Here is a 20,586-nt window from a genome sequence, read left to right as displayed (position 1 = left end):
TCTTAATTCTTATTATGACAAAGAGTTACAATTTTAAAAGGCAACTCATATATATGTGAAAAGCAAAACCATATCCTAAATCAAATAAAAAATATTATTTGTATACTAAAATTAATCACAAATGTATTTATGTATAAATACATGTGTGATTTAATTTATTTTCAATGTGTATTTATATTTTAGCTATATTTTATATAATAGTAACCGACTTTGGTAACTAATTTTAGTGTCCACGTAACATATCTCAAATTAAATATGTATTTCTAATTGAACCTACAAAGTTGCTATGTGGTTATATAAAATTATAAACATATATTATATATATTTGGTTGATTTTTTATATATAATATCCAATGTAATCTAGTTGTTAATATAAATCTAATTATGTATTATTTAGTTCCAAATAATTCAAGTAATAAATAGTACAATTGAATTTAATTACAAAAATAAAAAATAAAATTGAATTTAATTGCTGTAGTGATCATATATATTCCAAAACCTATCATATTCTTTTTCATTACTCTTCCTTTAATTTGCACCACCTCTTATATATATATATAATAAATAACTTCTTACACACATAATATACCTCAACACTGAAAAATATTTGAAAAAAAAAAAAGGAAAAAAATATGGGAGGGTGTCATGTGTGTTTTCTCTTCTTGTGTTTGTCCTCAGCCATGGTTGTTGTTTCTGGTTCTTCTTCCATGAACAATAATTTGCCTATCATAGCCTTTGAGGATGGTTACACACCCTTGTTTGGAGATAATAATTTGATAATCCATAATGATGGCAAATTGGTTCATCTTACACTTGATCAGAGAACAGGTTTAATTTTCATCTATACCTTCTTCTTCTTCTTGCTTTTCTTTTTTCTAATTTTTCTTCATATGGTAAACTTCTTAATAATTATTATAATAAGTGTAAAAAATTGTTATTTAGATGATTATTCAGTAATTTAGTTTGAAAATAATTATTTTTATTATTATTATACAACACATAATTAATTCTATGTGTAAAATTTTTAATATTATTACCGTGTATAAAAATTAAATTCTATTATTATTATGATTGTTCTAATTTTTTTTATATTGTATTTTTTTCCCTGATTATATATATTTCTTGGGTTCTGTTTTCAGGTTCTGGATTTGTGTCCCATGAACTTTACCTTCATGGGTATTTTAGTGCTAAGATTAAGTTGCCTGCTGATTACACTGCTGGAGTTGTGGTGGCTTTTTATGTGAGTGTAACTCACTCAAATTGCCAATAATATTTAGGTTTAATTACTCTATTGGTCTTTATAGTTTTAACCAAATTTTCAATTAGGTCTCTATACTTTTTTTCTTTTTAATTGGTCCCTGCACCAATTTTTTTTTTCAATTAGATCCCTTTTAGTAGTAATTGGCTTCATTATATAGGGACTCAACTAAAAAAAATTGGTGCAGAGACTCAAATAAAAAAAAAAAAAGTGTAGGGACTCAATTAAAAAAAAATTTTGTACAGGGACCCAATTAAAAGGAAAAAAAATATAAGAACCTAATTGAAAATTTTGCGAAACTATAGGGACCAACAGAGTAATTAAACCTATTTATAAGATATATATCTAATCATCATCCAATGATCATTGGAAAGGTTACATATATTTTTTTTAATTGAAGATTGAAGATGGTGTGTTTTATCTTTTTAATCGTTATTGTTAGAATTTAATTTTGATGTACTAATCTTTTGAATGATCATTTACGTGATCAATGTAAAAAAATAAAAAATAGTTATTTTTAGGTTTTTTACTGATAAAATGTATACACATGTAAAATTATTTTATACAAACGGTATATTAAAGTTAAATTCTTATTTGGTATTCTCCATCAAATAAAGTGAAAAAGTAATTAAATAACTCATATTTTATTTATTTATTTATTTGTAGATGTCAAATGGTGACATGTTCAAGAAGAACCATGACGAAATAGACTTTGAGTTTTTGGGAAATATTAGAGGCAGAGATTGGAGAATGCAGACCAATTTTTATGGTAATGGTAGTACCAACACTGGCAGAGAAGAAAGATATGATCTCTGGTTTGATCCTTCTCAAGATTTTCACCAGTACAGTATTCTGTGGACAGATTCTAAGATCATGTAAGTATATATATGTGTCTATATTTTAGTTATTTTTACTTATTATGTAATTAGATATATGTGTAAAATTATTTTATACTGATAGTGTATTAAAATTAAAATTTTATTAAAATTAATTATTATATATTTGTGTATAAATATATGTGTTATTTATTTTTTTAGAGAAATACTATTTGTCCTTTAAATTTTTAGCGTTTAGTCGGTCTTTTGATTTATGGGAAGTTATTTATTTTTGTAGTTTCTTTCTCTTTTAAAGGCTGAATGATGGACAATTTTTAAAGGATATCTAGTTACACTATTTTTTTTAATGTGTGTTTTATATTTAATATATATTTAGTGGTTGATTTTGATATACATCTAAGATATAGTTGAATTATAAATTACTATGCTAATAAAAATAATAATTTTGACATCATTTATTTAAATAATTATTTAAGTGTAGAATCTTATAGAAAGTTACCGATAGAGTTCGAACAAGTCAAAAGTCAAATATTTGATAATTCTATTATATATGATTGAGTTACGAAAATTTTTTGATCTATTATACATGATTGAGTTATGAAAATTTTTGAATAAGTATTCTACGTCTGAATTGAATTCTTGAATACTTTCTAGTTGTCTGGAAACAATTAGGAGATTTTTTAAAAGAGATACAAGATTTTACTTTTAGCGACAACATGTCAGAGGGTAGTGTTTTCGAGAGAGCTTAGTTGATTCATGATTTATGTTTCATCTTTAGAAATTATGATGTATTTAGTTTGTATTTTTTTAGAATTTTATGAAAAATTGAAAAATAAGATTTGTTATTTCACTTTTTTTTTTTGTTGAAAAGAAAAAACCAAAGCACCCTAATTTGATGATTTATTTATCGCAAAAAAACTTTTCTTAATTCTTAATTGTTTTATTGCTTTTAGTGCTAATTTGATGGCTTTTGATATTCAGATTTGGTGGGGTTTTATCAAAAGATGACTCCGGTTTTCTTTTACCATTAACAATAAATCCCTTGTTTTGTCAAAACCATTTTTTTCTTGAAATGGGATTGCTAAGAAACTAGATATCACCACTTCTAATTCCTTTAATTGTTAATTTGTTATATTACCTTTTAGAATAAGAATAAGAAGCCACAAGATAAAAAAATTGGGCTAATGTTTTTGGATATGAGAAGTATGTGTGTTGTGTATTATTGGGAAAGATGTGGGTCCTAGACATGGATATGGATGTGGGAACAGTTTTTTATAAAACATAGATAAAAAAATTGGACTATTCGATTTCTTTGTAAAAAAAATTAAACTTACTAATCCGATTAGTATGAAAGAGAAAATTTAAATTTTGGTAAAGATAATTAGATTCTCCAATTTGTGTATTCAAAAATCGAACGGTCCGATTTTTGCTCATAACACCATAATTGCGTAAAGCACCTGTACACTCAATATATGCGTCCTACACCATTCTCCCTTCCATATCTAAATTAAAAAGTGAAAAATTTGGTGTGGATTTGACCCACAAGTGGGTCACATGATAAATTCTAAGTTTTTGGAGTCTTTATAGACTGTGGTACTAGGAAAAGCAACTAATTTTGTTTACCTAATTTCTGAATTTTGCAATCAATATTCTTCCCACTGTTACTATAGTTACAAAGTGGGATCTCACATGTCCCTTCTTTTGTGATGTTAAATTTGATAACATCAATGTATTTGTCGTTTTACAATGTTTCTTGATTCCTTTCCATATTTTTATTAAGTTAAAATATATTTTTTTCCATGAAACTTATTAAATATTTAAGAATATATTTAAGTTTTATTTTGTTTCGTAAATTTTGATTTACATTAAATATATTTTAAAAAATTAAATTTTCAAGAAGATTATGACAAATTCAATAATAATTTCATAAGGGCAAGTTAGATACAAAATTGCTCTAATTATTAAGAATTATTGCTGGATTGATCTTAAATTTCTTAAAAATTGAATTGTTAGAGATATATTTTATACAAATAAAAAAAATTTAAGACAAAATTAAAATAAAATAAATTTTGAGAATATTTTTAAATTTTTTTAAAAAATTTTAAAATAAAAAATATAATTTATTTTTTTATTAAGATAAATTATACTTTTTGTCCCTGAAATTTGACAAAAATTTTAAAAATATCCCTAAGTTTTATTTTGTTTCAATTTTGTCCTAAAAGTTTTCTATTTGCATCAAATATACCCCTAACGGCTAATTTTTCAAAATATTTAAGACAAATTCAACAACAATTTAATAAGAACAACTATCAACACAAGCAAATCAAACATAATATTCATGCATTATTATTAGATTGATCTTAAATTTTTTAAAAATTTAGCCGTTCGATTATATATTTGATGCAAATCGAAAAATTTTGGGACAAAATTGAAACAAAATATAACTTATGAGTATTTTTAAAACTTTTACTAAACTTTTGGGACAAAAAAATATACTTTAAGCTTTTATTATTATTAATTATTTTTTAATTTAAAGTTATTATTTATATGTTGCAGATTTTATGTAGATAATGTTCCAATAAGAGAAGTGAAGAGAACAGAATCTATGGGTGGAGATTTTCCTTCAAAGCCAATGACTTTGTATGCAACCATATGGGATGCATCTGATTGGGCAACTGATGGAGGAAAATACCGAGTAAATTACAAATATGCCCCTTATGTTGCTGAGTTCTCAAACTTTGTCATGCATGGTTGTGGGGTTGATCCAATTGATGAGAATGTTGCAATGTGCAACAATGCTCAAAATTCTAAGGCAAATATCATACCTAAGCACAAAATCAAGATGGAGAACTTTAGGAACAATCATATGACATACTCTTATTGTTATGATAGGGCTAGGTACCAAGTTCCTCCACCTGAGTGTGTCATTAGTCTCCAAGAGGCTGAAGCACTAAGAAAACTTGATCCTGCCACCTTCGGTGACGGTCGGCGCCACCGGGGTGGTGGAAAGCGGCGGCACCATCAAAGCAAAGGAAGGAAGGCAGAGGATGCTTCATTTTGAATGTGAAGAATGATTTTATTAGTGATAGGAGAAATAAATAATTTTCACAATTAAATATTATTTAGCTTGGTTTAATTTATTTGATAGAGTTGAGAATTCATTTTTTTTCTTTCTTTTTTTTAATTATTATTCCTTTCATTTTGGTGTATAGAAAGATAGAGAAAAAAGAGGTAAGAAAGTTTATGATTTGGTTTTTATTTTTATTTTTTTTTTTTACCAAAGATAAGAGACTCGAACTCGTAACCTCTTATTGTATGTGTAAAGTTAATTCATGGGTCTTGCTAATATATGTTTTGAGGGTACATTTTAATAGTTAAAAATTTGGGATTTGGATCCTCTAAATTTTAAATTTCATTTTAGATAGTAAAGTTTGATCTCTTATCCTTAAATGGTTTCTTTCTCATATTTTTTCTTGGTCCCACCTATCAAAAAAAATGGTGATAGATCAAATTTTACTCTCTAAAGTGAAATTCAAAATTTAGAAGATCCAAATCAAAAAATTTGATGTACATTTTTTTAGTTACCATTCATGTAATTAATGTAAATAGCAGTTATTTCTGTTGATATAATATTATATAATTAAATACATATATAAAATTATTTTATATTGATAATGTATTAAAATTAAATTCATATTTTAAAATATTTTTTTAATTTATCAAATAAAAAGTGGTGTGTTTTGAAGAGCTTAACACTAAACAAAAACTAAATGTAAAAACGAAGAGTGACTAATTAATAATAATAATTAATTTAAGAGATAACATATAAATTGATCTTTTAGTTTTCATTTCATAATCAAATTAATTGTTTTTAAACTGATCAAATTAGTTTTTCAGTATTTTATAACTTAGTTTTTCGGCAAAAGATTAAGGGTTTTTTACTTAAATAAATTAAATGCATTTCAAAATTACTCAATTCCCCTGAATCAGATTCTGCAACGTGATTATTCTTTTTGTATTATTATATAAATCGTCCCAGGGTGCAAAGGATTATATTAAACGTAAATCATCTCACCCTAGGACGATTAATGAATGAATTTGTGATGCAAAATAAGAGTAAATCGTGGCAGGGCTTCTTGGGTTAGTAGTTGAGCATAAATCGTCCCAGGGTAGTAGGTTTTACGAGTTAATGGGCTAAACCAAACTGGGCTGGCACGATTTACTTGTTTTTTCAGACCCTCAGGACCCTGGGACGATTTATGTGTTACTCTGTAACGCTCAAAGGGGTGGGACGATTTATGGCCAAGTGATAACCCTAAGGACTCAACCACGAGTCATCTTTGTTGTTGCTGCGGCGTAAAGGGTTGAGGGAGGTATTGGAGCCACCATTGTTGACCGGAGAGAGTTTGGGTGGAGAAGTGGTTTTGGGTGTGGGACCAGCCGGTGGCGGAGGTGCAACTGGTGGTGGGCAGAGGCGTCTGAGTGGCACCGGGGGTGGTGGCAGCGGGCCGCAGGTGGTCGGCAGGAGGAGTTGGGGGATCTCTCCAGCGGTGGTAATGGCCGCGAACCAAGGAGATATGTACCGCCTGAACGGCGTTGCGCATGTTGCCGGATTTATCGATCAAGAGGTAATCTTATAAATTTTGTAATGGTTTTAAATTTTGGATGATATTAGTATGTTGGATGATATTGTATAGGGTGAATATGCATCTTAGAATATTTTTTTATTAAGACGTTGCCGGATATCATGTATAGTGATTTAGTTAGTTTTTGGTTTAGTATAAGATGTTAGAAATCAGTGGTCTTAAAAGATCATGGAATTCACCCATCATAGGGTGATGGTTCTGACGGTAGAATCCCATGGAATTTGCTGATTTTAGTATGGAGTTCGGACCGGCTCGAACCGGACTAAACCGGACCGAAACGAACCGGACTAGTTTGAACCGGATCGGAACGAACCGGACCGGAACGAAGCGGTCGGAGGGTTAAACCGGCCAATGGGATCCTGAACCGGGCCAGTCTGATGATATGACCGGATGAGGGAACGAACCGGTTCGGTGTGGTCAAACCCGGAATGAAATGGTTTAAACTGATATCAGTTAGTAAGACCGGGTCGACCGAACCGCCTGAGTTTCAAAATTTTTTTAAAAAAGTTGTAGAGATATTAATGGTGAAAATATGTATTTAAATTTAAGTTTTGAAAATTATTAATATGTTTTATTTTTTAAATATATAGGACGAGGTCAATCTGTTCAACCGGTGAATTTCCGGTTGAACCGTTAACCCGTTGAAATGATCGGTTCGGTTGTGACTTTTATGGTTCTTACATTGTATTGGTAATGTCGATTTGAACATGAGATGTTATTATGAACATATCCATTTTGATGGCATCTGTGAGTTGGATATCTGTCACGGCATAAGTTATTTTCTATGTGTGTGTGTATAAGTACCCGAAATAATGATGTGGTTATTCTTGCGTATTTTCAGCCTACACGGTGCGTTAGGAGCATGCATCGGCAACAGAAGATGATACTGCATGATCGTATACTCCCGTACTTAGATCGTGCGAACCTATTACATGTTGCTCGGTTGAATGATTACTGGTTCAAGCTTGATGAGCCACTGATCAGTGCTTTTGTGGAGAGATGGCTTCCCGAAACACATACCTTCCACATGCCATTTGGGGAGTGTACCGTAACACTACAAGATGTGGCATACCAGTTTGGCCTTCCAATTGACGGTCATGCAGTGAGTGGGTGCCTCAGTGACTTCGAGCAGTTGATGGAGGGTGGCAAGCCTGCATGGGTGTGGTTTGGAGAGCTATTTGGTGAACTCCCACCGGAGGACTGCATCGATGACTTCACAGTTTCTTTTTCTTGGTTCCAGAACAAGTTTAGAGTTCTGCCCGCTCATGCGTCAGAGGAGACGGTACAGATCTATGCACGGGGTTACATCATGATGTTGTTGTCCACCGCGCTGTTCATGGATAAGTCTGGTGCCAGGGTACACTTACGGTGGCTCCCGTATGTTGCAGACCTCGATGGGCTCGGGAAGTACAGCTGGGCTTCGGCCACCTTGTCTTGGTTGTACAGGTGTCTCTGTAGGGTTGCGAATCGGAATGTAAAGAACCTCGCTGGACCGCTGTCACTACTACAGTCCTGGATATTTTGGCGTTTCCCGGCATTCAAGCCTAGAGGGTTTGATGCTATTCTCTGGCCGCTTGCTGCGAGGTATATCATTTTGAACCCTAATCATTGTCATGCACATGTTTGTATCGTATTTTATAAGCTCACTTATGGGGATGTTGTAACGATACAGGTGGGGTCGGTTTCTTCCTTCGTCGGATGAGAAGGGTCCCCGTGTGATTGCTACCCGACACAGATTAGATAGGTTGACTGGCGATGATGTAAGTTTGAATGTATATAATGCTATTTTCTGTACTTCTGTTTTCATATACTCGGTTGGTAATGTTGACTGATTTCCATGTTGCAGTTCATCTGGATGCCCTACAGCAGTCTTGAGGTGATCCAAGTAGTCCATCCTGACATACTCCGACCTGACCACACGCTTTTATGGAAGTCGACAACTGCGTTAATTTACTTTGCGTCAATAGAGTGGCATCAAGTTGATAGGGTTTTATCTCAGCTCGGGGGAGTTCAGCACATCCCGGAGCCAGCCATCAACATCGACTTCTTGTTATCGAAGGATGGTAGAGGACCCACTAGGTGGTTTCCTGACGTCTTCGCCACATGGCATCAGTATTGGGATGACAGACGTCAGAGCGTGCTTTCCTTTCAGTTAGTTCCAGATCCACGTCCCTCTGCTGAATATCTTGACTGGTGGTTCCGTGTTGCACGTAGGTTCCTTTCACATGACCGTCTACTGATGGATCCACGGGCGGGTGGAGTTCCCGTAGATGCTCCAGTTCGGGGTCATGTTGCTGCACCTGCTAGGCAGCAAGGTCCAAATGTGCCTGACAATAGGCGGAGAGCGACCCGTGCGCGTGTGGGGACTCGATACAGTCAGCTTGTTGGGGCAAGACACGAGGATGCTATTGGGATAGATGATGATCTAGAGCACCACGATGATGGTGGCGGGGGTGGAGGCGATGATGGCGATGAGGGGGGAGATGATGCTGGGACCGGCCAGCAGGGTCATCGAGGGGGTTGGGGGCATGGTGGGGGCGGGTCTGGTTGGGGTTGGGGTGGTCGAGATGGTTGGGGAGGAGGAGGTGGTGGGGGTTCTGGTTGGGGAGGGGGTGCGAGTGGATCTGGGTTGGGTGGCGGTGGTGGTGGGGGTGCTAGCGGAGCTGTTTGGGGTTGGGGTGGTGGCAGTGGGGGAGGAGACAGTGGAGGAGGAGGTGGGTCAGCACGGGGAGGTGGTAGTACCTCCGGAGGGCATGTTACTGGGCATCAAGTTGATGCAGGTGTTGTAGGGGTTGAGGGCACTTTATTCCATTGTACTACTGAGGGTGGGAGTGGGGGTGTCCAGGCCGATGCGGCCACGCTGTTCTCCGACTTCGGCAGCCCGAACCAGATGGAGCAGGTATTTGGTGCTGGTTCAGAGTTCTTTGCAGATTTTGCCCAGTTTGGGAGCCCAGCTGGTGATTACAGGCCACAGTTTGATGGTGTTACCGTGGACCTCAACGTCGACTTGAATGAGGTGCCGACTGGTTATCACGGAGGCGAATTTGCCTTGGGAGGCACTCCGGCATCTGTCATTGGGGGTCTGAGACAACACCCACCGCCTGTTGAGCCGGAGCCTGCAGATGCCGCTGATAGCAGGCCCCCGGATGCATTTGTCCCAGTCACACAGCGGAGGAAGCGCGTGATCAAGCCGGCAAAGTGTGGCACTGGTTCACACATGTGTTAGTTATTGGAGTTTTGTTGTTTTTAGAGTTGTTATTTTTATTTCGTCTATGTTGATGCTTGTTCATTGTTATTTATCTTTACGTTTGGGGACATGTTTGTGCTTGGTACATGTTTATGCTACTTTATGGTTTTGTATCTTTCCATTCGGTATATGTTTATGTTCCTTCAATTCGTATATATAAAGTTCGCGTATCACTAGCATGAGGTAATAGAAAATAAGTATAAGTCCAAACAAAAAGCAAAGTCAACGCAAATTAAAAACAACCGAATTGAAATACATATATATCACGTTAACAAAGGTTTACCACGAATGTGAACTTAAAAAATAGACGACAAACTATAAAGAGGCATGAGGTATAGTAAACATTCCTAAGCCAACCGTGCCTACGCATTGCTACCTTCGTGCGATCCAGAAGCCCCCGGGCGCTGTGGACAGTTTCTTCTGGTATGACCAGGGGTCCTGCACAGTCCGCATCTCTTGGGTCTATCTGGATCCGCCTCATCCATATTATTCCTTATCCTAGTGCTCCGAGGTCTTCCAACTGCAGCCCGCATCATGCCAGGATCGGGGATGACACGGGGTCCCTCATACACGGGTAAGAGATCATCGTGGATAGGCGGAGAGAAACCCATCTTGTAAACATTGAACACGGTCTTCATGCGGTATACATCATCAACGTATGTCCTCCAATCCAGTCTGCAAAATGAGCAAGCGGCAAGCACATGACGACACGGATAGTGGAGTGCTTGAAAGTTCCCACAGTCGCATGTGCGGGCGGATAGAGACACCCGACACACACTCATTGCAATCCTACCCGCGGTCAGCGCAAGTTCCTCAACGACAAACTCGGAGTTTCCCCTGTCATATAGATCCACCCGCATATTCCTTGAGGCTTGTAGATTCCTCTCGATCGCCTTCACAAGGGTCTGACAGAATTCTTGATTTGCTCCGACTTGAGACTCGGCCTCCTTTCCTTTCCTCACAAAGAGTTCGGCCAACCGCCCATATGTTGACTTAACTAATGAACCCACCGGGAGGTTGCGTGTGCCTTTAAACACGGCATTGATACACTCAGAGATGTTTGTCGTCATATGACCATATCGACGACCACCATCCCGATATTGGGTCCACAACTCCAACCCAATCCTGTCGCACCATGCAACCATCACAGGATCTTCCTTCCTCAAAATATCCATGTAATACCGGTGATCCTCCTCAGTCTTTGCGTATGCGGCATTCACTAGAATCCTCCGGGCTTCCTTGGACTTGTATGACAGTGCGAAGTTAGACGCGATGTGTCGCACACAAAATGCCCGGTATGCCGACGGTGGGAGCCATCCACCGTCCTCTGCCAGCAAGGCAGCCTTGATGGCATTGTGCCGATCAGAGATGACTAAAATGCCGGGCTGAGGGGTGACATGCTGGCGGAGATTAGTGAGGAAAAACTTCCATGAATCCGTGTTTTCGCCTTCAACTAACCCGAAAGCCACTGGAAGAATGTTCGAGTTTCCATCTTGGGCAATAGCCATTAGCAGAGTGCCGCCATACTTCCCATACAAATGGGTCCCATCAATGGATATAAGTGGCTTGCAATACTTAAATGCCTCAATGCATGGAGGAAACGTCCAAAATAGTCGATGAAAGAAAACCGTTGACGCATCAACGGTATTACCTATCCTCACTGGCGAAGTACGCAAAAGCGCAATCGTACCTGGCATATACAACTGAACCCCCATGATCCACCGTGGTATGTGGTTATAAGACTCCTCCCAATCTCCATATATCTGCGCAATTGCCTTCTGCTTGCCCATCCAAACCTTCCTGTAGCTTGGCTTGAACCCAAACTTCGATGACACCGCATTCTGTAACACCTTAACCGACACCGATGCATCAGCCATCACCAATGATAAAATCGAGGCACATATGACATGGTAATCGAGCTGCCTGTGATCCATTGATATCTCCGTTGCTAGACACGTGTGTGGTCCATTGTACTTTCTAACTTCCCAGTAGCCTTTTCTCTGTCTCATAGTGACACGGATCAGCCAATTACAACCATTCCCGAACTGGACACACTTTCCATGATACTTCAACTGGTCGGACTCAAACACTTTATACTCGACTCCCCGCCGAATATTATAACTCTTTATTGTCAGTACAGCTTCCTCTTTTGTTTCAAACCTTTGCCCAACCTCAAACTCGTCCGTGCCAATCACGCTAGGCCTTTCTCCGTGAATCACCGGGTGATGCTGATCTAAGTTTGCGGCCGGGTTCATTGCTTCAAGGTTCAATGTAGTAAAGTGTCGAGGGTACTGCTGCGTTCCACTGCTACCATGGGTTTGAGCTCCCACGGCAACTGCGGTGTCATCGTCAACGTCGCTCTCGTCACCAATAATTGGTGGCTCCGAATCTGACCCATCATCACCTATAGCCTCCACAAACGGATCTCTCTCTCTTACCTCCATGAATGCGGGTGCACCGTCCACTACAGGATCAGCTCCCATCGCAGCTGCAAGCTGGCCGAAGCTACGCCCATCACCCAAGTCATCACCCGAGACAGGCAAATCAGCAGCAAAAGATGGGGACAAAACAAGTGGAGTCGCCGGTTGCCTTGTTGGAACGGCGGTGGAAGTTCCTTCTATGATGCCAGTGGGCAGATTCGGAGCAGTCCCCCCGCTACTGCCCTCCACGTCAACCATTCTGACAAACAACTCCAGCGCGCCTAAGTCGGGAAATTTTGATTGACTATGAAATATAACTCGCATGTCGTCATCACCCAACATCGCGTACTTCCCAAACTTAACATAACCTGGCTTCAACGATATCGGAATACGAAAAAATAATTGCTTCACGCGCTTCTTGCCACAATTTCCAGCCTTCTCTAATATACTACTATGCAGATCCATCAACGTCGTCGACGGAGTAATAAACACTCCTATCTGCTTTTTGCTAGAAAAAGTTACACCCTCACTTGTGTTTTCATCTATTTTTCCCCGGTGATGCACTAACAAGAAAATACTCTCTGCCATCTCTCACAACCTCAACATATATTTTGTGTGGCTCGTCTGTTTGAAACTCGTTTATTTATAGAGTTTCTGGCTGCATAAATCGTGCTTGAGTCCTTAGGGTTATCACTTGGCCATAAATCGTCCCACCCCTTTGAGTGTTACAGAGTAACACATAAATCGTCCCAGGGTCCTGAGGGTCTGAAAAAACAAGTAAATCGTGCCAGCCCAGTTTGGTTTAGTCCATTAACTCGTAAAACCTACTACCCTGGGACGATTTATGCTCAACTACTAACCCAAGAAGCCCTGCCACGATTTACTCTTATTTTGCATCACAAATTCATTCATTAATCGTCCTAGGGTGAGATGATTTACGTTTAATATAATCCTTTACACCCTGGGACGATTTATATAATAATACAAAAAGGACAATCACGTTGCAGAATCTGATTCAGGGGAATTGGGTAATTTTGAAATGCATTTAATTTATTTAAGTAAAAAACCCAAAGATTAACTTGATTAATGATTTAAAATGAACTAAAAACTAATAAAACGTATCCTTGTTTAAAAACTAAGAAATTAGTTGATGGGTTATCTCATCAATATTTAATAAAAGTATAAGATATATCAAAATCTCACATTCGAAAAGTTTTCCAATTTTGAATATAAAATATTAGTAGAATTTAACTTTACTTTATGCAAAGAATTTTATAAAATTATCTAATTAAATTTATGTATTTAGATAATTTTTTAAAATAATAAATTAAAAAATAGCTATATTTACTGTATAAATAAATAACTCATTATCTATATACGTAAAAGCTAAAATCAATATGAATGATAAATTAAAAATGATATATTTAAATACTTTAAATTCATTATTGGAGTATAAAAAAAAAAAAGATAACTTCCCGTTGAGATATCTTTTCTTCATTGATAAGGTTTATAAGAATCTAATCTAATTCAAAATTTTCAAGTGAGATATATATATGAAGAAAGGAAATCAAGTGAGGTAGTTAGACACTTACTTTCGTTTTGATAATACTATCTCTTATCTTTAAACAGTTTAATTTTGATTAGCATGAATATTTTTTTTAAAAATTAAGAGTGAGATTTGAACTTAAAATTTTTATTCGAAAAAAAAAGATTATGTTATTTAAACTCTAATTTATTATATTTTTATTTTTTAATATTGGATTAATAATGGTATTTTTTTAAATTGTGATTTACTGTGGTATTTTTTTAAAATATGGAATGATTTAATTTGCAGAGTAAAAATCGGATCGTTCGATTTGTCTACTCCAAATTTTTTTAATTTTTTTAATTTGTTAAACACAAATTGGTGATCCATTCAGGTATAACACTCATCCTACTTTTATATCCAAATTTTCTAGCCCTAATTTGTTGGTGGTATAAACGTGTGTTCAATCCTATAAAAGATCGTAGAGAGTGACAGTACCAAAAATATTTTCGAGTATGAACCCTAGCTTTTGCAGAATGAAGAAATCACAGAAAATTGCAATAGATTCTTCTCCTAACAACGATAAAGAAGAAGATCGGTTAAGCAATCTTCCAGAGGATATATTGTGCCAGATTTTGTCACATGTTGATACATCAATTGCATGCAGAACAAGCGCCCTGTCAAAAGATTGGAATCGCAGATCAGTTTGGACCATGCTTCCAGATCTTTCCTTCCATTACTGGTCCCCATTATATTCACTGGATTACTATACAGGATTTAACAAATTCGTGAACAAAGCTTTAGATTCACGCAAAGGAAAACATATCAGAAGATTCCACTTACATTTTTCTAGCGACAGGAGTTTCTGGCCATCCGACTTCCAGAAGTGGATCTCCGGCGCCATTGAATGCGCCGCCGAAGAGATCAATATTGAGTTGAATAAAGATTCATGTTTCCGCCACATCGAGTTACCTTTGACGGTTTTCAGTTCGGCCACTCTCACGACCTTGAAATTACATGGTCATATTAGTATCTTCGTTACGAATTCCCCTGTGTGGTTACCGAAGCTCAAGATTTTAGATCTGTCAACGCATCCATGCCAAGGGTGCGGTACGGAAGCCGAAAGACTTGTGAACAGTTTCTTGTCTAATTGTCCTGTTCTTCAAGAATTTTATCTCAATGGAGAGTGGAATATGATGAGCATTGTTCGAGCGCCTCATACATTGAAGAAGCTTAGTGTACATGTTGATAGTTTTGTGAATGATTCGTTTGAGATAGATGCTCCATCTCTTGAATTTTTTTGCCTTCAACAATCTTCTCCTGTTCGGTATGTGATTATGAACTTGAACAATGTGGTTGCAGCACGCCTCTCAATTCTCTTTGAATTCATCAGTGATAGAAGCTGCTTATTTGATCTTTTTCAAGGACTCTCTAATGTCAAATACTTGTACTTGAATATTCAGTATCGTGAACTCCATAGACTTCCTGTCATTAATAAAAATGTAAGGTTTTGTAAGAGTCAAAACTTATCTTATTTAACATGAATTCGAATGTATTAATATGTTAATATTTTCATTTTAATTCATTGTTTATTTGCAATCGCAGTTTCCTGCTGATGATCGTGATGATCGTCTTCCTCAATTTCCCAATTTGCTTCGCTTATATTTTGATGGTTCTTCTAACATGGATTTGCTGCCAAGCTTTCTTCAGAAGTCACCCAATCTTGAAACTTTCATAATTCAGGTACTCCAAATTGTTTTAACTTATCAATTGTAACTATGTAACTTTATGTAATTATGTTAAATATTGGCTAAAATATTAATAGGAAGCATGTGCCTCAGTTTTATATATATATATATAATAAGAGTCATTAAAATTTGTTGTTTTTTATTATCAGTTAGCTATTAATATGTAAAGGTATAAAATAAAATATATTATTCAATTACTAAACTAAAGAAATTAGACTACAAAAATTAAGTTGATGATTAAATAATAAAAAAAATCTAATGTACTCCTAACATTTCTCTTGTTTTATACGTATACATAGAGGCTGTTTTATATATATACATAGAGGCCTATGCTTCCCATTAATATTGTAGCCAATATTTAACATAATTACATAAAATTACATGGTTACAATTGATAAGTTATAATCTATGATTATAAGATGATTTGTAACAAGTTTTGTAAAAATTAAAGATCATACTATCACAATTTAAAATAACTATCTAAATTTTAATATTAAAATAACTATCTGTACACTAATAAAATATTATTTAATATTTTTATGGTCTACCTATACTTTTTCATAAAAAATATATTCAATTATGATTGCATTTACATTTGTTGGCAGGTTAAGGGGCCTCAAAATAAATGGCAATTAAATTCCTTCTGTGTGAAGAGGTAAGTTTTTTTTTTTTTTTTTTTGGTCAAGTGAAGAGGTAAGTTTGAGAATTTAGTTTTTGTATGAAAAAAAAAAAAAACATAGAGAAAAAGTTCAAAGCCTAATTAAAGTCCATATAATTTTTTGACAGCCCACAAGATAAACAAGAATATGCAGAAGCTTACAAGCATGCATGGGGTCGCTGAAGTAAAGCGAGTTGGATATTTTGATTTGATATAGTATTTAGCTTAATTTTCCTGAGTTTAAAATGATTTATTTTGATTCATGGTTTCATGAGTTAATTTGATGTTGTAGATAATAAACATTGTTTTTTTTTTTAGATTTTTCACCGTGTCTTTAAGTTTAGCAAATTATGAGATATCATTAAATTAGTTTTTTAAATATTTGTTATATTATCTTTAACTTTTTTAGAAGGGTGCTGACATATATATATATATATATATATATAAGTTAAAGCCAGATATTACAAAATAAATTGGGATAAGTACGATTTTGGTCCCTAACGTTAAGGGTCAGAATCGAAATCGTCCCTCTTGTAATTTTGGATTTAAAATCGTCCTTAACGTATTTTTTTGTATTAAAATCGTCCTTTTTTTAAAAAATTTTAATTTTATTCCAAAAATACCCCTTATTTTAATAATAAAAAAAATTACAAAATAAAAAAAATTAAAAGAACACGTTGGGGGGAGAGGAAACGCGTTTTTGGGGAGTGGGGGGCTGAAAGGAAATGCGAAGGGGGGAGGGGAGGGAGAGGGGGAAGGGGAGGGGGGGGAGAGGGGACGGCGCCGGCGAAGCTTGGAGCTGCCGTCGCCGTCGCCGGAAGAAAGAAGAAAGGAGAGGGGTTGCGACGGGGGAGAAGAGAAGAGGGGAAAGAGAGAGGGAGCGCCGGGAAGAGGGGGAGGAGGAGGGGGAAGGGAAAAGGGGGAGGGGGACGGTGAGCCACTGCCATTGGAGATCGCGAGCCTCGCCGCCTCATGCCTCGCCGCCTCCGCCTCATGCCTCTGCCTCGCCGCCTCTGCCTCTGCCTCCGCCTCTGCCTCGCCGCTTCTGCCTCGCCGCCTCGCCGCCTCTCCTTTTGCTTCTGCTTTTTGTTTTCTGCTTCTGGTGTTGTTTGATTTTGTTAAATTTGTGTTTGAATTTTGTTAAATTTGTGCTTCTGGTGTTGTTGATTTTCTGTTTATGTTTCTCTGTGTGGAGTTGGAGATAGAGGTGGGGGGTGGGGGGTGGGGGTGGTGGAAGGGAAGACGGGGAGGAGGAGGGGGAAGCAGGGAGGCAGTGAAGGGAAGGGGGAAGCAGGGGAGGCAGTGAGGGGGAGGGGACACGGGGTGGGGGAAAGGGGGAGGCAGTGAGGGGGAGGGGACACGGGGTGAGGGTGAGGGTGGGGGTGGGGGTGGGGGGAAGGGGGAGGCGGGGAGGGGGAGGGGGAGGCGGAGGGGGACGGCGGCGGCGTTGGTGGTGGTGTTGGTGGTGATGGAGTGGCAGTGGGTGTTGATGATGATGATGGTGATGATGTTGATAATGGTGGTGGAGTGGCAGTTGGTGGTGGTGGTGGTGAAGGAGGTAATTATGTTGGTAGTGGTGAGGGTATTTTTGTCCAAAAAAAATTAAAAGGACGATTTTAATACAAAAAAACACGTTAAGGACGATTTTAAATCCAAAATTACAAGAGGGACGATTTCGATTCTGACCCTTAACGTCAGGGACCAAAATCGTACTTATCCCAAATAAATTACTGAATATTGATCACATGTTTATAACATGGTGAAAACTCACATGCAGTTATTTTCATGTAAAGTTGTTAGTTGAAAATCGTTAGATAACAATTTTGTCAAACATGTCAAATAATCTAATGATTCTCAACTAACAACTTTATATGAAGACAAACTGCATATGAGTCTTCACTTTATAACATACGTGATAATACTATAAATAAAATCAAGTAGTTTCGTTGAACCGATTTATTGGTATTTTTCATTTTTATGATTGGATATTTTCATGAGTTTTTACTATAACAAAAGTTTCCATAAACACTAAAAATAATATTCCATATATTTTTTTATTTAAAATATAGTTAATTAAAAAATAATTAAATTAATTGTATTACGTGTACACAAAAAATTAGCCACCGATATAAAATATATGTTACCAGTGGCGTAACTTGAAATAAAATTTTGGGGGGGCCAGATAGAAGATAATTGTCAAAATACTTTTGATATGTAACTTTTTGAACTTTTGAAGGTTGTATCTCACTTTCTTCGTAATTCATTATCGTGGAAGAACTATCTACAGGTGTTGATATTGTAAAAGTTATATGTTCTCATTTTTAAAAATATTATCCTTCCTCTTAAAAAATGCATAAATTCTTTGATTTTTCATTATTATTTTATATAAAAATTTGAATATATATCCTGTAGAATATGTAAAGAAAAAGTTAGCAAGACAAATATTAAAATTTATAATATTTATTGAATTTTTTTATCAATTTATACAAATACAATAATATTAATATTTATTGAATATTCTATTATTTTTTATCATATAAAAAATTAAATTAAATAAATAGTAAAATATAAAATAATATTAAATTAAATAAATAAAAAATATCTAATTTTTTATATTTGAACTTAAAGATAGAGAGTGTTACTTATTGAACTTATTTGGTATTTTAAGTTATAGTAAAGCATTTAAGCCAATTGAACTATTTTTTATCTTTTAAAAAAGTACTACTAATTTTTTTATAAAAAATTTGGGAGAACCATGAAAAATATGTATATGGTGTATTTTTGTGTATAATTATGTTTTTATATCTTAAAAACTAAACAAAAAACACGTATTATCGTATCTTTGGCTGACAGAAAATATAAAATTAATTTCATATTAAAACTAAAAACAACAAATTCATAATGAAATGATGAAAGGTAAAAGAGGTGGGTTCAATTCTCATCAATTTCATTATACATATATAATAATTTTTAACTACATATTATGCTATAATATGTTAGGGTGTAAATTGACGGATAGGGTTAAAATTAAATCCACACTTAATCTTACCTATAATTTAAACCATTTTTCTCTCAATTTTATCTGAATAGATTAGGTTATATTCAATATGAGTAATGCTACATATCTAAATTTTTTTATAAATTAAATCTAACCAAATTAAATAATAAGACTTAGAATAATGTTAATCATAACTAATTTTTTTTATTAAACTAATTTAATTAGACTTAATTAACAAAAATATTTAAATGTATAATATTATTCATTGAATTCATTGAATATCTCTAGATAGGGTTAGATTTACCAGCTTTAGTTTCATATTTATAAATCCAGTCAAACCAAAAAAATCAATACCCAGTAATTAATTATGTTCAATTTTCCTAAAAAAACCGCTCTACTTAAAAACCAAAACTTCTAGAGAACCGATGAATCCAGATGAAACAGGATACGAATAGTTTTTAGCATAATTGAAGAAACAGATTTGACCCGGACATTCGGATGAAAATAAGGGTGTTTATGGATTGGATCCAATCCGCATATTCGTGGTGTTTATTCGAAGCCAATTCGAAAATTGCGAATATGAATTCGATCCGCAAGGCTATCGGATCGGATCTTATCCGTTCACTAATAGGATTGGATTGCGAATTTTGTGTAGGTATCCATATATCCGATCTACATATTCGTGTATCTACAAAAATAAAAAAATAAATAAATAAATATTTTTTTATATTTTATTTTAACTAATAATTATCATATATGTTGTATTATTTTAATTTATTATTTAAAAAAAATATGTTTAATATTATTTTAAGAGTAAACATCTTTAAAAGAATAGAAAAAAATGAATTTTATTGATATTTTAAAAAATAAGTTTTTAAAAATAATTGTGTATTTTGCGGATATATCTGATCCGATTCACAAATATGTGGATTAGATCAGATCTAAACTTAAAAATTATGGATATTAGATCCGATGTGATCCGATAATTTTAGTGCCGATCGAATAAAAATTTTGGTTTTATCGAATCCGATCCAATCCGAGTTCACCTTTAGATGAAAAAACTGGCAATCAGGCCTCTAAGCCAGTTTGGGCTGGACATTAGACCGAACAAAAAAAATTCGCCGAGAAACCAGTTTGAGTCGGCCGGATTTTGCAAAAACCGGTGAACAGGAGGGTTTGAGAAACCCGCATCGGTTCGGATTTTTTTTAAGAGAAAGTATAGGGAGCCAATGACCTAAGCGTACAATGTG

At 35.3% G+C, this 20,586-nt stretch overlaps 2 protein-coding genes across 2 annotated transcripts; both read left to right on the top strand.

Moving 5' to 3' along the window:
• Window positions 1-537: 537 nt before the first annotated feature.
• Window positions 538-5,475, top strand: LOC112785086 (probable xyloglucan endotransglucosylase/hydrolase protein 28). The gene is made up of 4 exons (XM_025828501.3): window positions 538-828; window positions 1,140-1,240; window positions 1,925-2,133; window positions 4,651-5,475. The coding sequence occupies exons 1-4, from the start codon at window positions 633-635 to the stop codon at window positions 5,153-5,155; spliced, it is 1,011 nt and encodes a 336-aa protein (XP_025684286.1). The 5' UTR covers window positions 538-632; the 3' UTR covers window positions 5,156-5,475.
• An 8,917-nt stretch (window positions 5,476-14,392) lies between these two features.
• On the top strand, window positions 14,393-16,719 carry LOC112786858 (F-box protein At4g22280). The gene is made up of 4 exons (XM_025830231.2): window positions 14,393-15,434; window positions 15,538-15,675; window positions 16,286-16,335; window positions 16,467-16,719. Exons 1-4 carry the CDS (start codon window positions 14,448-14,450, stop codon window positions 16,519-16,521), a joined length of 1,230 nt encoding a protein of 409 aa, XP_025686016.1. The 5' UTR covers window positions 14,393-14,447; the 3' UTR covers window positions 16,522-16,719.
• The last annotated feature ends 3,867 nt before the right edge of the window (window positions 16,720-20,586 follow it).

Source organism: Arachis hypogaea, chromosome 20 (assembly GCF_003086295.3).
Source record: "Arachis hypogaea cultivar Tifrunner chromosome 20, arahy.Tifrunner.gnm2.J5K5, whole genome shotgun sequence".
NCBI classification, from domain to species: domain Eukaryota; kingdom Viridiplantae; phylum Streptophyta; class Magnoliopsida; order Fabales; family Fabaceae; genus Arachis; species Arachis hypogaea.
The sequence above is the reverse complement of the archived record's forward strand: the minus strand, read 5'-3'. Positions and strand labels throughout refer to the sequence as shown.